At 40.9% G+C, this 19006-nt stretch overlaps 1 protein-coding gene across 1 annotated transcript; it reads left to right on the forward strand.

Annotated features, from left to right (window-relative positions):
• The first annotated feature begins 1088 nt into the window (after positions 1-1088).
• Positions 1089-18895, forward strand: ergic1 (endoplasmic reticulum-golgi intermediate compartment 1). Its single transcript, XM_079351930.1, has 10 exons — positions 1089-1266; positions 7553-7614; positions 11711-11783; positions 12265-12359; positions 14425-14549; positions 15057-15161; positions 15272-15332; positions 15611-15711; positions 16533-16655; positions 17640-18895. Exons 1-10 carry the CDS (start codon positions 1247-1249, stop codon positions 17745-17747), a joined length of 873 nt encoding a protein of 290 aa, XP_079208056.1. The 5' UTR covers positions 1089-1246; the 3' UTR covers positions 17748-18895.
• Positions 18896-19006: the final 111 nt, after the last annotated feature.

Consider the following 19006-nt stretch of genomic DNA (forward strand, 5'->3'; position numbering starts at 1 on the left):
TGAGCCAGTGGTGGGAAAACACAGGGTCTGCCCTGAGTTCTATGTCTCTCAGACAGACAAGTTGGGAAAGATTAAAGGTTTGGTTTCATTATTGTAGCCTACATGTGCAGGGAGACCACTAATATTTCTTAGGGAAAAACCGTAAATTATGAAATTGTGTTTTACTTTTTCTTGTTGCTAATAGTAAGAAGGCTTTGACAATATGTAATAATTTCAAACTGCTGAGAAGGAAATCCCTTTACAAGTGTTAATACTGATGAAAACCAACTGGGGTATACAATCATTAAAAATTCTGCCAGGTTACAACTTACAAGTACTGCATTATCTTACTATTTTACACATAACAAACATAGACCGTAATAAGTCATCCATGTAGCAGAATCATTCAGCTTTTTTCAAGGATAAAACTTTTTTTAACATGTAGTTGCGGTGTTGACATGTTAAGGGGCAAACAGAGGCATTATCTTCAGTGCCACAGTAAACTCCGGCATATTGACTTGTTTAAATAATTATAAAACATGTTTTATAGAAGGAAACGTCAAAAGACCTATTGCTACTGTATAATCAAACTTTATTGTTAGACTGACGCCATTATGAGAACAGAATAAAACCATTTAGTCAAACTGCAGTTACTTAAAAGAGTTCATTCAGGCAGTAAGACTCTTGAGGTATCATTTTCAACACATTGATGAATTATTATCAAAATAACTCTATCTGGCCCAAAGCAACTCTTCCCAAGGACTGGATACGTTTCCAGAAAATTATTTAAAGACATACATGTAAAGGACTTAATATACTGAATGTCTGACAAAATAATGTAATTGCAAACAGTGAAAATATCTAAAATAAATAAATAAAAACGAACAAAAATATGAGGAAAATAATACAAAAATGATTAAATAATGTATATTCTAGCCACCTAAGCAGCCCAATATTATCTGAATCACCGTGCATTATTTATTTTATTTTTTAAAGACCTTTTTACAATATGAGTAAACGTTTTCCATTTTGCATGGTTAGTTAAGAGAAAACTTTAGATTTACAGATATTAAAACGATGTGGCGCTATCGGCGGAAGAAGAATCACTGTTAACAGGAAGTTGCTCTCCACCAATCAGCTTTTGCAAAGCGTCCTAAGCTGACGTCAACCCGGTACCGATGAACAACCGGTAGCATTGAAGGCAGCTGTTTCTCTGTTATTTGTAGTTTTTTTCTGCTAATACATACCTGTGTGACCTGCAACAATCATGCCTTTCGATGTGAGGAGGTGAGTACGGGGCTTTCTCTCATCTCTGTTCAGATTTGAAGGTGTGTTAGTTTTGTAGTCTGTGAACAAATGATGATGGCAAAGCCTCCGTTACAAATGAGCGAGTGGAGTTTGTAAACTTTAAGGCTCCAGTTTGCCGTGAATGTTTTTTTTTTATTGTTTCAGTGGGTGTAGAGTTTGTGTTGAGTCTCAAGAGTGATGCTCAGGTATGCTCAGAGTTTTGTGGTCCTGTCTGCGCATGTGCAGATCTCACCCATCCCTGTGTCTGCAGCGACCACGGCGCGTGCCTCAGAGCAGGTTTAAGTTTATTGAAATTATTATTAAATTATTATTAAAATCTCTATCACGAGTGGTGAAGTCAACTGTGTGTATCGTGTCTAAAATCACATATATGAAAGGGTTTATATTTATTGTGCCTTACTCTGAATTTACCAAGTGATGATAGACATACTGTAGAACCAAAAAAAGTAGTTTTCTTTTTTTTATATTTAAACATACTTTGCCACCTACACATTATAATGAGGGAAGCATCAGAAACAGAGAAAGTTGCGTTTTTTATTTTGTTTTTAGATTATTGGTCAGGCTGTAAGTGGGGGGAAAGACAGATTTTTAGTTTAGTTGCAACTCATGACAAAACTTGAGCTGCTTGTCATGCCAGACAAACATTCAGCATCATTAGCCACCAATACACAACCAGCTGGTATACAGATAAGGAGTATCAGAGCAGAGCCATTACTGAGGCTATGAACTTATCTACTGACACTTAAGACACAGAGCTGATTGTCTCACCTAAATGACGGCTGAAACTGTTGATAGAGGCCACACTCATCCAAATAATGCACAATGTTTATTCTGAGATGTTGGGACAAATCACAGACACTGACTGTTCACAGGTGAACAAAGGAAAACATACGTATGATACATTTAATGAACAAATAACTCAAGAGAAAAAAAAAGGTTTCTCATATTTTTTTGTGCAAAAAGAGTAAGATTTTCAGTTGCTATAGTGACTGACAAGAAGCACACAAACTTTTATTTAAAGAGCCCAAAACATCTCTAACATTCATATTATCTGTTAATTTGATCAATGGTTTTAACTCTATAATGCCCGAGAGTGGTTACAGTGAAGGTGAGAAGCATGGAGAAATGTGAAAATAGTTCAGGATTATCCTCTGAAATAAAAGGACACATCCCTTGTGAAAAGTATGTATAGTAGATTTTGACTAACGCTGGTCAAAATATTGAATTTATAGATGTATTGTATTTCGTTTTAGTCTTGAAATTTAAGTTACATGAATAGATTATTAACTTACAGAAACAATATGTTATCGTTTCAGTCTTTAATAAGTTAAACTTTCCAAAACTCTGATTTTGAAGCGACTGTACCTCCCTCCTTACATTTAGTAACTAAAGATAACAATCACAGTGCAGTGCTGAATAACACATGACCTACATGTGTAACTCTGGAGCTTCCCTCATCCCTTCTTCAGACCAGATCTGTTCTCTAAATGACCCGAGTGAACCGGCCAGCGAAGAGGATCTGTTGAAACTCACGTTTGCACCACTCCAGCGGGTGACCTGTGTTTGATGGTCCTGTGAGAGCGAGTGTGTGTCATGTCTTCACTGTACACTGTGGCCATATCCTGTTCAGATGCTCCACTGACTCGATGGCCTGATCATAAACGTGCGATGCAACCGCTTGAAGTAACTCCATTTACCAACTTCATTCGGAGATTTCACTCACTCAAAAAAAAAAAAAAAAAAAGCATTGTGGGAGTGTAACAACACAGTTAACTGTGTTATATAAAAGCATGTATTTCCTGGCCGCTGTGGTTTATTGCACCACCTTATATAATGAATCCTACACGAGCACATCAATGACTCATTAACACGTAGACTGGACATTGTTATTAAAGTTTTATTTAGACACATTTGAACCTTTTAATGGTTCACTTTGTGATTCCTTCATTGATGTTAATTGTTGTGAAGTGTTTTGTGTAAACACTGTAAATTGTGCCGCTGCCTGTTTTGGCCAGGACGCTCTTATAAAAGAGTTTCTTAATCTCAGTGACTCACTTCCAGGTTTTAGGACTCATTCCTGTGCCAGTCTATAAGATTATAAAACGTGTTTTCTGATTCGAATACCCCTTAGTAAAAAAACAACCTGATCCATTGAAAACACAGATTACACTCATTGTAAGTAAAACCATCATGTTCTATCTCTCCCTCCAGCTCTTTCACATAGAGACTCCTGCTATGTTGGAGAAAACAGTAGCCTACATTATATCTTCCGAACAGATGATATTCAAACAACCTGTATTTTACTATTTCAGACACGAAGAATATTCTTTAGTCCTGCTTTCTGAAGGCGGGCCCTGGGGATGTGGTATGTGTGCTCCTGTGATGATTAGATCATTAGAACTTGAGGATGCACACTGTCAATGGATCTCTTATCTTGGATTTGCTGTTGGCTATTTTTGACGTACACTTTTTAGAGAGATGAATTGAAGGACAAGATCAAAGCACAATTATTGAATTTAGCTTCTGATTAGAGATCAGTGACATTAATTGTTAACTTTGTTAGCTTTTCTGAGAATAATTTCAAGTCATGAACTCCTGACTCATCCGTGACTCATCTGTGACATGATATGGTTCATTTAGGACGGGCCCTTTCATAAGAAGCGTCCCTGTGGAGTCAACTCAGAGGTGCTGGTACACCGTGTCCACACTAATCACAAAACATCGGAGCCCTTTCACACTCGGCTGAGCGAGGTGGGAAGTGACGGGGGGAGATGTTGTACTGACTGTAATTCAGGAAATTACACACATCAAGGAAGGACCAAGGGGTGAATGCTCAGTCAACATTAACATTCATGAATACAAAGTGTTCTCAGGGCAGCTAATGAAGGCAAACTGGATCCTAATCAAGGAGGCTCTGCGTCAAATGTCATGATAACAAAATGTAGTTTAAATTCTTACAAAGTAAACAGTGTATTTAATTCCTTGCCTGTCACTTAATTGGGGGCGGCACAAACTCAGTCCGCAGGGACTTGGGTTGGGAACTGGAGGGTCGCGAGTACAACCACCAGACCACATGCTGACATGATTAATAATCTACAGGTCCTGTTTGTGTGTGATTCAGGCCTGTGTGTGAGAAGCATGTCTCGACAATAACAGAGTGCAAGGCAAGTTTATTTCTATAGCACATTTCAACAACAAGGCAATTCAAAGTGCTTTACACAAGACATCAAAAGCATCATGACAAAGTTATACACAAAAAGATACAAGTGGCAAACTTAATTTCCCCCTCTGGGATTAATAAAGTATATAGAATTAAACGTTAATGTTTTATCAGATAGAAATCCGTTTTCTTAAAAGATTAAAGGCAGAATGTGTGACATTTTGACATTTACGTTTTAGTCATGACTGTCTACAACAAGTGAGAAGCTCGAGTCCCGTCGGCTGTAGTGTTGTCAGAGCTGTGTTTACATCAAGTTCACATGGATGTGACGGTCTTGCATTTGAGATGTTCAGTCAAGGACGAGATAAAAGAAGAACAAAGCAGCCTACCCCCTGATTATTATGGTGTTATGATGTCTTAAGATCACGTCACGCCAAAGCGTGTCAATGTAGGTGCAATATAAAGCTAGGAGCTAACGAAAGTGTGCTAACGTTAGCCTGCTAACACAACAACACACGCCACAGGAAATCTCGAGCAAAGGACAATTGTTGTTGGCCTAAGATTCAAATGTTCACTGTCCCTACAGACAATCCCTTCATTTGTTTGCAATAACTTCCTGTATTTTGTCATATTGATATATATTTTGTTAAAAGAAAATAGTCAGTCGTTCAGTCTTATCAGGGATGCATACAGGCAGATTGTGAGCTTTGATAATTTACTTTTCTCATAGCACCAGATGACATCACATGTACAGTGAACAGTGCGGTGGGACTGTGTTTCCTCAATCATATTTGAATTTAGAAGAGGGAGGCTGTAGCGGCTAAAAATAGTTGTGATCCTGTGACGACTTCTGTAGCTTTTTATAACCTGTGCACAGATATAGACTCCAACACTGCATCAGCTGTTTGCCCACTTTAACGCTGACATTATCAAACCTAGCAGTATACTTGACTCTGTTGAAAAGGTATATTATATGATTAAAATGTAAACATGAGTCTTTACAAACAGTATCCACATGTAATCAAATGTATTATTCTCAGTCATGTACAGCTCCAATCAAAAGTTCTGACGTCATTAACTTAAAGACATTTTGATCTAAAGGCTCGAGCTGAAATGTTTGATGTGTTTCTTAGAGAAATAGAAATGGTGAAGTGGATACCTACGTATGCGTTTCTCTCCAAAACGAAAAGTGAAATTAAATCTTTCATTTTTATTGTTTCATTAAACGCTCTTATTCTTAAAAATATGGAAAATAGTCCAAATAAAGAATAAAACCTTTTATTAGTTGTTGTGCCCAGCTACAGTAGCTAAATTAATTGTATTATTGTATTGTACTGTATTATTAATAGTATTGTTACTGTTGTATGTCCAAACTTGACTGGTAGTGTACAGGACGTAACTTTAAGTCTTTACAAAGAATATCCTCGTATATAAGTGTTTCAAACATACTTTGTATATCAGAGTGATCTCAATATATGTGCATTCAAAATGTCATATACATGGTAGATATTTTCTAAACATATTGTCATGTTAATTATACTTATCATTATTATAAAGGGTTAATTAGAGGTTTGTTCATGTGAACAAGCTCAGCTGTTTCTCTCTGTGGTATCTTTTTCCAGCTCGTTACCATTGAATAAAGTTTTTCAAAGTTTTTTGACTTCTTTGACAAACAAATGGAGGCTTAAACTTGTAGAGCTGATAACATTTCCGAAACCAAAGAGGTCCAATGTCTTTCTCTACTGGAAATCAACTAAACCAGCATGGCAGGATGTTCACGTGACAATGGCGTTCGTCTGTGTGCTTCACCTGTCTGACGGTCCCAGCAGCTCCCACCTCGAGCCAGGATGGGAGGATTTGTTGAAAGAACATTCAGGAAGTGTGTAACTCTGAAAGTTGTTCTCATCCGCATACAGAGCTGACCCCCTCCCTCCCATAGAGCCTCCACCCAGCCCCTCTCCATGCTGTATGCCCACTCTGCCCTATATATCCTGCCAGGCCTGCTATTAGCACACAGTGCTCTAATACAAATGGGACCTGGGTGCAGGAAGTTGTAGATGGATGTGTATCAGACGGAGAGGACAAAAGTATGGGAAGCTGGTTGAGATGTTGAGGAATCCGGTGGTCTTTGTGTGGTAGATATAGAAAAAAAAAGAGAAAGCGAGAGCAGAAGCAAAACAGGTAGCGCAGCGGGTCGGGATAGGAAAACCCACCCTTCCACTTCCTCCCCCACCGCGCCCTGTATTGCATCAGCTGTTTTATTTAAGCTGGCAGCTCTCAGTTGAAGAAATCAGAACAAATGTGAGTGTTTTGGAAGACTTTGAGGAAGGAGAGGGGAGATGAGGGGGCGGGGTTTTGCAATGTCAGGGCAGTATTGGGTTAGAAATGTTTCACTCCCCAAAAAGGACATGTGCAAGAAACGCATGAACTGAAATAGTTTAGGTGTTGAGCAGCAGATTGTCTCCCCCCCCCCCCCCCTCACAGCTCCCCAAATAGGAAACTAAAGTTTCACAAGAGGAGAGTCGATTGTGTCAGGAGGTAAAGATCATCCTCCGATTCTGATTCAGTGATTTTTTTTATTTTTTTTTATTTTTTTAATGTTCCTTTTGGAAGTTTTGGAGTTTTCGATGAAATCATTGCTGTCAGTCAAATTCCTCTCTGACCTCAGTTTAAGTCATTTATTGTGCACTGTAACTCACAGTATCTACTAAAGAAGTTGAACCATATGATGTGAAGCTGTTGCTGCAGTTTCATATCCTCGTGTGTGTGTTTATGTTGGCTTTGTGTGTGTGTGTGTGTGTGTGTGTTAAGTGTCAGACCTTTGTTGGAGTCAGATTCAGAATTACAGAGCACACATTCAAGGGGAGGAGTGTAACCCTTTATAGAGTGAGTGTGTGTGCTGGCTGTCTGGACCTGTTGTGTGTCATGGCGTTGGTCCAGAGCTAACATTCCACCACTCTTCTGTAATATCGCAGAGCCTTATGAGTACAGAATGTGCTTCTTTTCACAGCACGTAGTGTTGACTTTTTCCTTTTTTTTCTCTCTTCCTCCTTCCTCTTTTTTTCTGATTCCCTTTTTCCTCTCTCTCTCTCTCTCTCCCCTCAGATTTGATATCTACAGGAAAGTGCCAAAAGATCTCACCCAGCCCACCTACACAGGAGCCTTCAGTGAGTACAAGACCATCGCTGACGCCAGGCCCAAACCAGCCACCCTCACGTCCATCTCTAAGTTGTGTTTTTACAGCAGTCCACACATGTTTAAAGAGTCCTTGAGATTCTTTAGCCCTGTCCAGACTGCTGTTTCAAGGCACAATATTTCCAGTACATCCCTGTGTCCTTTTGCTTTTGATATCTGAATGTTGCAGAGGCTTGGGGGGGTAAAGTGACCTCACCGCCCACCTCATACTTCGTCTTGAAAGGAAGTGAATTCACAGACTGGGTAACCAATATTACGCTGCTGCAGAGTGTTTAAAGACGTAATGACTTCTTAGCTTATTGAGGACATCTTTAGGTAACAGTCTGAAAAGAGCGCTGGATGACTGTGTTACGTTTGAAGAATAAAAGCTCAGGATGGGACCAGATTTTTTTTTTCTCTAAATCAGGAAACATAATTATTTCCGAATAAATCCAAATTCTGAAAATCACTTTTATGCTTTCCAGCTGACGAAATCACAATTATTAAAGATATTATTTGTGAATTAAATATGTAACTGATAAATTGTAAAGAGGGAAACAGCTGACTTGTCTCAGCCCTTCGGTCACCATCAATGGGGTTTTTTTGTTTTTTTGTTTTTTTGTTTTTTTAGATTAGTAAGATATACGAGCAAGTCTCAGTGTTGTCTCTGTGCTCAGCTAACTTTTTCATAGCCCCAACTTCATTTGAAACTATAATTTGTCTATGAAGAGGGTCTGAGGCATTAAGAGGGGCAGCTCATAAAAAGTCTTGACTTCACCAGGGCGACAGACACGTGAAAACATGCTTTCTGCCTTACAGGCCTTCATGAGCGCAGCTACCAGAAGGCTGAGGACGACTTCTTTTGAAGACTAATAATTAGTCACACAATCAAATCATAAAAATGGAATAATAATAATAATAATTTGTCTTTTCTACACTTTTTTTTGTAGAGATTTGACAAACAAAACATCACCAGTTTAGAAGGAGGATCTTCAGAAGGGATTGCAAGGGTTTACCACAAACCCCAACTCGACTGCCTTAAAGACATTGAAATCTGGATGACCCGAAACTTCCTCAAACTAGATCTAAATAAGACAGAAGTCATTGTGTTTGGAGGGCCTGGTGCGGCAGAAACACTTGGTCCTCTTCCTGCTGATGTGAAAACATCTGAAAAGAGTCTTGGTGTACGCTTAGATCATGTTTTTAATTTTGGCAAACAGATATCCAGTGTTGTGAGATGTCATTTTTACCAGCTCAGACTTCTAGCCAAAATAAAAAATAAAACCTCCCTGCATTTGATCTAGAAACAGTAATACATACATTCATAACAACCCACCTGGACTACTTCAACTCACTATATGTGGCTTTGGACCAGTCATCCATCTAATGTCTGCAGCTTGTCCAAAACGCGTCTGCTCTCCTTCTGACATATAACCCCTGTGCTCCGTTCTCTACACTAGCTTCCTGTTCGCTACACGATTGATTATAACATTTTACTTAAAACACTAAATGGCACTTATCTCTATCCAGAGTACTAAGATCCTCCAACCAGCTGCTCCTGGATGTGCCCAAAACTCGGCTTAAAACTCAGGACTTTAGCCCGCCTTGGCTGTTAGAAATGTGCTTTATAAATAAAGTTAACTTGACTTTGATTCCCCCTGTTGCTACTCCGCACTAAGCTAATTAGCTGCTACTGCTGCTGCCGTGCCTCACTAGCATACAGGCACAACAGCTGTAATGTTCTTTTCATTTTTCTTGACACTTTAGTGACTTAATTTAATGAAATAGATTGGAATATAAATATTTAGTTTCAATGTCCCAATGTTGTGACATTTAGTTCTTTGATATGTCATGCTGTCAGAAATAACTTCAACTGTTATCATGGCAGGATTGACTCGCTAATATTTAGCGTAGCACTTTAAAGTGCAAGTGGGTTTTTTTTAATAGGAAGCAGTTGTAGTGTTGGATGGATTGAGGAACAGTTTAGAGGCGGAGTTGACCCCTTTTATTTCAAGTACCAGCCTGTCAGAGCTTCATCCTGGAGGAGTCATTGAGCAGGGGGCCGTACCTGTTGTAGCACAACTAGTATGGTAAGAATGTTAATGATAACTCTTTCATCGCTAAGAGCACCTGTGAAGTCACCAGTGGAAACTGGAATGCTTTTCCCGTCATGTGCTTTCCGTGCTTGTCATGGATAAGTCATTGTGTAATCGGTGATTGTATTGATTATTCACTACTTGATAGAATACAAAATGCCTGATGACACATTCGGAGCTCCTCGTTCATTTTTTTGTATCTGTTCATCATTTGTCTGCTGATGACAGATCAGTTAAACAAAATGTCAAGTCTAAATCAAGCTGATGACTGATGGCGTGAGCAGCGTTTGTTGCTGAATAGTGAACAATTTTAAAACGCGTTATAAAACGCCTTCCGGGAGGACGGGGAAGAGAATGGGGTTTGCTAAACATACATGCGCAGTTTCCATCCAGGAGGAAATGGATGGAGGTTCTTCCTGCACACAGTAGACACCCTTCCTGTCTCCATCCCGTGTCGCGGGGCTGAGGGCATAGGACGTTAGATGACTGTTATTGCGTCACCCACAACATTTCACCTCACATTTTAGATTGTGTTGTTCAGAGGCCACGAAAAACCCTCCCCCCCCCCCCCCCCCCCACACACACACACACACACACACACACACACACACACACACACACACACACACACACACACACACACACACACACACACACACACACACACACACACACACACACACACACACACAAAGGTCACATATTTGACCTTGTCTGCTTTTGTTATTTTGTTTTAGGGCCACATTCCTTAGGGCTCACTTTTTACGCTATTTTCTGGGAACACCTCTTCTCCATAGGCCACAGTGGTAGCTTTTGGAGCTTCGGCCATTAAGAGATGACACAAACGAGCCTTCGGCAGTGAGTAACACACTGAACCTCTGATTAAGGAAATGCAGGGGTTTGTTTTGTATGTCAGCATCTGATTCATGGTGTAAATGTATCCGCACCTTTTTTGTCACAGATTTGTCATAATGAAACCGTTTGGCCTCCTTTCTTAGTGTACGTAAGCACCGGGTAGGATGAACTCAGGATGAAATCAAAACCACACGTGAAGTCTTTTGTAAATCAGCGGGCTCGTCACTGTTTCCATCGCAGAGCTTTAAAAGTTCAAATTGGTTGGAGCCCATTACTTTGATCCTGAGTAATCCCCCTTCCTGTCTTTCACTCTTTGAAGCCCGGGAAGAATTACTGTACTCGTCTTTTGATGAACCTGAATGGATGACCCATGTGTCACAGTGACACTCCTTTTTCTTTTTTGTTTGTTGGTTAAACATTACCTTATGTAAAAGCCTCCACCAGCCGCAGGTTTGGCCCCGACGCCCGGCTAACCACGGGGGTCATGTGACTGTGAGATCCTAGGAGACTGTTGCCAAGTAAACACGGCCTCACCTGCTGAGCGAGAGCTTCCTGAGCCAAGCTCTCGTCATATCGGACAGACCGCGCCGGCTGCGCAGGCGCGGATCATCTCCTTCCATGTTTGTTTGTGTGAACGCATGACAATGCTCGAAATGATCCTTTTGGCTGATACATGAAAAGAAACACAAACAGTATGTGAATCACTTCTCTGTTTAGGATCAGGCTTTTATTTTCAACAAGAACAGAAATAGGCATTATGTAAGGCTACTTGTCCTTATTTGGTTTATTTAGTTTGATCCGTCCTTCCTCTTTGTAAGTGTCATGGAGCAGTTTGAAGGACTTATGTAGTATGAGCTCACCTCTCGAATGCTTCGTGTTTAATGTGTAATTAGTAATGGAGGGTCTTTAAAGACCTTTGGATTGGCTGGATTTGTAAAACGGCTATTTATGGAAGTTTTTTTTTTATGGCTTCTGTGATTTCATCAGAGTCAATATCTCAGCTCATTTTGTTTTTCACCATCCCGCTCAAAAGCTGCTTTAATTTGAGTTTGATGTGACATGTTGGCTTGTCTGAGATCAACAGGGATTTGACATAAAGTCTTAACTCAAACTTTTCTTTTTGTCCTCTGCCCACCAGTTTCCATCCTCTGCTGCATCTTCATCCTCTTCCTCTTCCTCTCTGAGCTGACGGGATTCATAGCCACTGAAATGTAGGTATCCGTGAGGCGCGTCTCAGACTCACCGTGTGCCTGTAATATCCTGTGGCTAATCTACTGATCGCTCCTTTGTCGCCACACAGCAGCCGCTGTCTGAGATATACACCAGACAGGGACTTAATCATGAAGGGCAATGCGCTCATAATGATGTACTCTGCTCTTTCTGTGTTGTAACCGATGAATGGAGGCACTTTTCACAGAGGAAATTGGCTTTGTGTATGCGTCAGCGTCTTGGGGATGTTTAATAAGGGATGAGTTGGGGAGCATGTGACAGCAGTGAAAGGACACTGACAGAGAAGCGCACATTTGCTTCAATAATTGTCTGATATATTTTCTCAGTTTAGGGTGACTGGAGACAAAAATATTATTATTTTTTTTTTTACATAAATAGACTGTTTTCAACTCTTATTTCAAGTTTGCATTCAGTTTCTCTTTCTCTCATGAACATTTTCTTTTCTTTTCTTGTTCCTCACAGTGTGAATGAACTGTATGTGGATGATCCTGACAAAGACAGTGGTGGGAAGATAGATGTGAGTTTAAACGTCAGTTTGCCAAACTTACACTGTGATTGTGAGTATATACATAATATACACATATTTACAACTCTCCATTTCTCTGCTTACCCTTACTGTCTTTATGTCTTTCTCTCTTCCCCCCCCCCCCTAATTGTTTATAGCCTCCTTCTATCGTTGTTTTCTCTGTTAGCAGTATCATAGTTACTGTGCCCTATCGTGTTTCACGCCATATTGGCAAAAGATAAAGAACGCCCTAGATCCAGAAGAGGCCTCACAACAACATAATGGTTTGTTTCCCTGGCTGTGTTGTGGCATGCCAGTAGATAACGCACGTTTTTTTTTTTTGTTTTTTTTTAAATGCCAAGCCTCCAGCGTGTTTGATCTTGTTTCCACACAGCCGCGATCTTTGGTATAACGTCGTCTCTGCTGGCGTGTATTCTGCTTTGAGAGAGTCAGAGAAGTGGGCAGGCCAGGGTGCATCTTTGCCAGGACTGAGAGTCACTGGTTATTTCCTCCTCATGACTCCTGTCAGAAACTATGCTCAATGACAAATCACACACACACACACACACACACACACACACACACACACACACACACACACACACACACACACACACACACACACACACACACACTCCACATCCATGTACACATTGCAGGGGCAGAAATCCTACATTTATTGGATTCAAGCGATACCCAAAAATGGCAAAGCTAATAAACGCCTGTGTGAAACACAGAGATTCTTTGGCATGCACACACTCTCACACACACACACACACACGTCGGCCATGTGTTTAGACCATAGACTGCTCACTCATCGCATACCTAAACAAAGGCCCCCTCCTGCCGTTTCCAATTAAAGCCCTTGATGATTGTGTGTATGGTGGTATTGTTTATTTGCAGAATTTCAGCCTTTTTTTTTCCAGACATGTGGGGCCCTCTTAAATACCAGCCCAAGCATGTTGGTCTAACCACACGGCTGCAGCTGCATGTAATGACCAGAAATGGTCCTCAGCCGATCTCCCACAGGGCTAACATTGTACATCAGGTTATTTTCCAAACAGGTTGTCATCTTTTACAGATTGACTCTGAGGGAGAAATCTTTTTTTTTTTTTTTTGTTAAGCCATTGTGCTCTGGTGTTACACACAGTATCCTGTAAAGTTCAGTGGAGAGAGACAAAGTCTGAGTTTGTAACTTCATGGAAAAGCAGAGCCGGCAGGCCACTGTGGCTAATATGAAAACTCTTTCAGGTTTAAATGTCTTTAAAAGGTCACAGGTCACACACACACTCCCACTAACTTTGCTTTTATTTGTGCACTGTATTTAAAGAAGTGGACAGTCGTGTGGGGGGAGGAGCTTGACTTGAATGTCAAAGTTCAGACCGACAGCTTGTAGAGTCTCTCTCTCTCTCTCTCTCTCTCTCTCTCTCTCTCTCTCTCTCTGTGTGACAGGCTCTGAAAATAGGCCAGTGCCAATGGGGGGGGGGGGGGGGGCAAGGGGTGGTGGCAGTGAAGTCTAGATGGAAAAACACAGACAGAGAGGGGCAACAGGCAGGACAGGGGGTCTGTTTGGCCTTTCTGTGTTGACTCTGTGGTGGGGGGTATATTGACACTTTCTCTCTTCTTTCTCTCTTACGTGCTGTTGATGAAAACTGTGTTGTTTGCATGTTATATAAACAGCTGCTGCTTACACTGTTGGTATGATCAGTTCATGTTATGAAGTCGATACACATTTAAAAAGTTTAGACCTCTTATAATAAACTCTTTATTGCTGAAATAGAAAGTTTCAATGACTTTCAGCTTTTGTTACTTTTGATATTATTATTTATGAGCACTTTGGTAAAACTTTAATTTTTTGTATGTTAAAATAACTTTTGGAGTCAAACTTCAGAATGGAGACAAACGACAATAAAATAAGTCTGTTTACATCTCAGTAACTGCTCAGTCATGCTCCATTGTTCAGCATTATACTACAATAATATGATAATAACACTAATGTCACTTTCAGCTCCTAAAGCGTTTGACAGTGTCTGCTGCTCGAGTCACTTTTTGTGGCTCACGTTTCCTCGTTGTCCAGGAAACATTTTAATCCTCTCCGTGTCTCCTCGTTTCCTCAGTGCTCGGCTTGGACATCCAGGATGAGATGGGCCGCCACGAGGTGGGTCACATAGACAACTCCATGAAGATCCCGATTGAAGACGGCAATGGCTGCCGCTTTGAGGGAGTGTTCACCATCAACAAGGTAAGGGCTTACACACACACACACACACACACACACACACACACACACACACACACACACACACACACACACACACAGAGCGCTTGGACACAAGCTCTAGTTTGTTTGTCTTGGAGATGGAGACCCTGTCTGAGAGGAATGAACGAGGCCCTGCTGCTTCCTCCTCCAGTCTAAATTAAAATACACAAGATAGAAGTCTTCTCGGGTCGCCTTGGGTTACATTCAACACGTTACGTTGGACCCTCTGAAGCACTGTTAGTCCTACCACCATCTTCTGCGTCAGACTTTCCGATTCACTCAGAATGATTAACCCACGAGCTGTACCTTTAACACTCGCTGGTGGAATATGTGGTAATGTGTGAAACGTGTTAAAGTCGGAGGTAAGGACCATTTAGTGCCCAACCGACTGTGTGTGTGTGTGTTGTCATTAGTTAACCATATGTGCTGCAGGTGCTTGCGTGGTCCCTCACTCAAACTCCTCACTGCTCTTCATGTGTGTCTCTTTAGGTACCGGGTAACTTCCACGTGTCGACTCACGGTGCTACATCGCAGCCCTCAAACCCTGACATGACCCATGTCATCCACAAGCTGGCCTTTGGAGAAAAGCTGACGGTGAGGTGTTCACTTTAAAAAATAAAAAAAAAACGCAGCGAAAAGAAACGATCCATATGAACATCTGCAGAATTTAGGCTGAACCCAGATTTCTTCTGTTTGTTACGCAGGTACAAAAAGTTAAAGGAGCCTTTAATGCTTTAGGAAGGACAGACAGGCTGTCGTCCAATCGTAAGTATTCTCCCTGCACATGTTCTCATCATAGCCACATCAGGTCTCATTTATGTAAGCTTGCTCCAGCCATGACTGATGCAATGAAATGAGACACCTAGTGGACACACTGAACCCAGCACAAGTGGAAACTTTCTTCACTCTGCGGATACTCGGCTCAAATGGAAAAACCTGCCAGCCTGTTGCATCGCTACTAAAAATACATCCTTTTTTGGACTCTTTCTTTTTTCTTTTTTTTCTTTTTTTTTTGCTAATATAACGTTTGTTTTGTCTTTCAGCTCTGTCTTCACACGACTACATACTGAAGATAGTCCCAACAGTGTATGAAGACTTATCAGGCAGACAGAGGTTCTCCTACCAGTACACAGTAGCGAGCAAGGTGCCGTTCTCTCCCTACTTCTTCAGTTTTCATCTTTTCCCGTGAGATCATGCCTCTGAGTCATGTTGTTTTGGCACTTGTCATGGAAGAAGTGTGTCCGTCCCAACATATGGCCAGAGCATGTATTGTAATAACATGTGCACTCATCTGGACGTCAAAGCTCTCCCCCTGCGTGGCTGGAAACCCAGATGTCAACAAACCATAAAATACTTCCTAGAACTGTGTTGACTGACAGCTGGGTTTGGGGTAATAACAGTGCAGGTCACCTGTGACCCGAGGAGGATGAGGGCCCCTCTGCAAGATGATAGGGACTCTCATGGCGAAGCAGAAATAAAGGACCAGCTTTGACCCGTGAAACCGCTCGGACCACAGCAACCCCTTTCATGTGTGGAAAGAAGAAAAAAAACCCCATCAAATTCTCACTTTACGAGTCAAACTAGGAGTGATTTTTGTAGAGATATTATTAATATATACTTACTGATGTCAGTGTCATCATAATTCACAACACATTTTAGCCACCTCATGCTAAATTAATCCCTGTTACTGAGCTAAGATTACATTTTTATTAGTCATTTATCACTTTTGAGTAACTTTATCCAGTCATTTTGGTGATGACTCATAAACACCAAAACAAGGATTACGTTACAGATTGCTTTTTTTAAATGATAAGTACACATAATGAGATGGAACTGTCGAAGTCTTGATCAAATTAAATGTTCTTGTGTGTTTTTTGAAAGATCAGACACACAAACCAGGTTTGAGGGTTTATGTTGGGGAGAAACTCTAATTTGTGTCTCCCTCTTTATTTCTGTTCCCCGCAGGAGTACATTGCTTACAGCCACACGGGCAGAATCATCCCGGCCATCTGGTTCAGGTATGACCTCAGTCCAATCACAGTCAAGTACACAGAGAGGAGACAGCCAATCTACCGCTTCATCACAACGGTGAGGGGAATTCTCCTTATGGCTTTTAAACCGAGCGGCAACTTCTGCTGCTGGAAAATGAATCGAATGTGCAAAAACCTGCAGTTCATCAAGTGTCCACTTGAGACTCCCCGCAGATGAGTCATTTGATTTTTATGAAGGATAAAAGGAATTTACAATAAGGAACTTGGCTGACCTGACTGACAGGTCGGAGCAGTGTAGCTGTTTGTCAGGAGGTTTGAAACTCTTAACCTTTTATTTGCTTTACTGAAAGTTAGGTTGAGCAGCATTTCCAGCATGGCCACCTTCCATCAACAGCTTTTAAAGCCCACTTCAGTAACCAATGGGTGAGGTCACTCGGGCTCTGTCAATTTTTCTTTAGACTTCATGGCTACACCCAGTTTGTGCCGATGGAGACACAAGCTGTTTTTGGAGACAGGCTCTAAACTGTAAACTGTTAATATCTGCTCTAAAAGGCTTTTTTTTTGAGTGGGTGTGTATGTGGCTCCTTCTGGTGCTTCTGCTGCCAGCCTCAAGTGGACACTCAAATTCATTTCTCAGCACCGATGGTTGCCGCTTGTTTTTTTTTTTTCTTAAACCTCTTGAACAGTTTTATATTTCAAAGCCTCAGAGCCCCACTTGACCTTGTAGTCTGAGGATTTCTTGTTAAGTACGTAACACCTCATCAGGAAAGTTTCCTGCTGACTGATAACGTGTTCAGGGTTAAATTGGCTGCCTGGATGATGAGCTACACTATTATTTGTCTTTAGTGTTGTTTAGGTTTAATGTGACCTCAGGCATGGGCAGGAAATGACGGAGCTCATAGTGTGATTATGACTCATCGCTTAAGATTCTGAGTCGAGCTACAGCAGCGCTCTTTTCTGGATTCCAGCACATTCTGAGGTGTCAGTGTGATCTGTTGTTATGATTACATGTTATTAGAAGCAGCTGATATTGAGCCTTTAATAACCAGAGGAGACTAACAGATTGAAATGTTCTCTTTAGATCTGTGCCATCATCGGCGGGGCGTTCACAGTCGCAGGAATCATCGACTCCTGTATATTCACGGCTTCAGAGGCCTGGAAGAAGATCCAGATAGGAAAAATGTCATGAGGACTGCTCCCTCCTCTCATCTGTATTTATAAGTGAAGTGTTGCTAGCCTGTTAGCTAAATCCAGTCCCTGCTCAGAACCAATTTCCTTTTGGAGATGGTATCACCGTGACCAATGGAGCGGCTCCGGTGGGCGATCTAACTACCAGGCTACACGTCTGCATCTCAGTTTACTGGAAGTCCTCTCAGGCTTCGTCAGTGAGGAGAGGAGAGAACAGGAGAGCTCTTTTGTTACTGGGGGGGGATTTGATGGCTGCACTTGATTTTTAAGAATGAATTAAAAAAAAAAAAAATTTGATTGTGCCAACATATGACCAAAATTTGTGGGAATTGTTAAGTTCATGTCTGTATGATTTACGGACAAAAAGTCCTAACTTTATATTTTTTTATAATTTAGAAAAGCGGTCCATTGTTATTTCAGTATATCCTGCTCCATCATGGGAAGAGGAAGGATGCTTTGAAGGACATGAACCTGTGCCATGTGTCACAAACTCAACTGTAAAGTGTTTGTGTAATTGCCTTTGTCTAAAAAAATATCACATTTTATGTTTTCATTTCTTCAGGCCCTCCCTGGTCTCTGTAGTATTCAAACCGTGTGCCTTTAGGTTATCTGTTCCACCGTACAGGAATCAGATCAACTCTCATTTCTTTCCTTCAGTGTTTCCACATGTTCTTTCCTGCATGTTCCATCCTACAGTAAAACGTTCAGCACAGTAATCATTTCCTCTACCTTTCACTTCACTTGTTACCAAACATTTCTTCGAGGCTGTCCTTCTGATTTTATTTCAATTGGGTCCAATGTCTTGTTTTGATTCTTTTTTTATTTTCCTTTTTTTCGAACAGACTGATTAAGTTTGATCATTTTTATCATTTTTATCATTTGTTTTTGTTTATTGTAGCTCTTTCCATGAAGACATACATTGTATAGATTTGGTCTGTAAGGAAGGAATTTGTCGAGATGTTTGTCCTCTTGAATCATTTTGTTCAGCCTTCTTTCTCCCGTATCAAAGACCTCCCTGATGGAGGACAGGGAAGTTGACATGCCTTCAGTTTTGGTGTTTCCGCTGTAAAAGGTCATCAATTTTTTTGTTACATCTCAAATTGTTCTGTCATACTATGAGCTCTTCAAGTAAAGGTACCGTAGAAATCATACTGCGTGTCTTCGAGATTCTTCAAACTTAACTGTTGGACTAACTTTTCTTTCATTCTTTTTGTTGAAGTTATTTTGTTTACAGCTCTCAAAGGGAGTACGAGCTAACTG

The sequence above is a fragment of the Symphodus melops genome (assembly GCF_947650265.1).
Source record: "Symphodus melops genome assembly, chromosome: 9".
Lineage (NCBI taxonomy): Eukaryota > Metazoa > Chordata > Actinopteri > Labriformes > Labridae > Symphodus > Symphodus melops.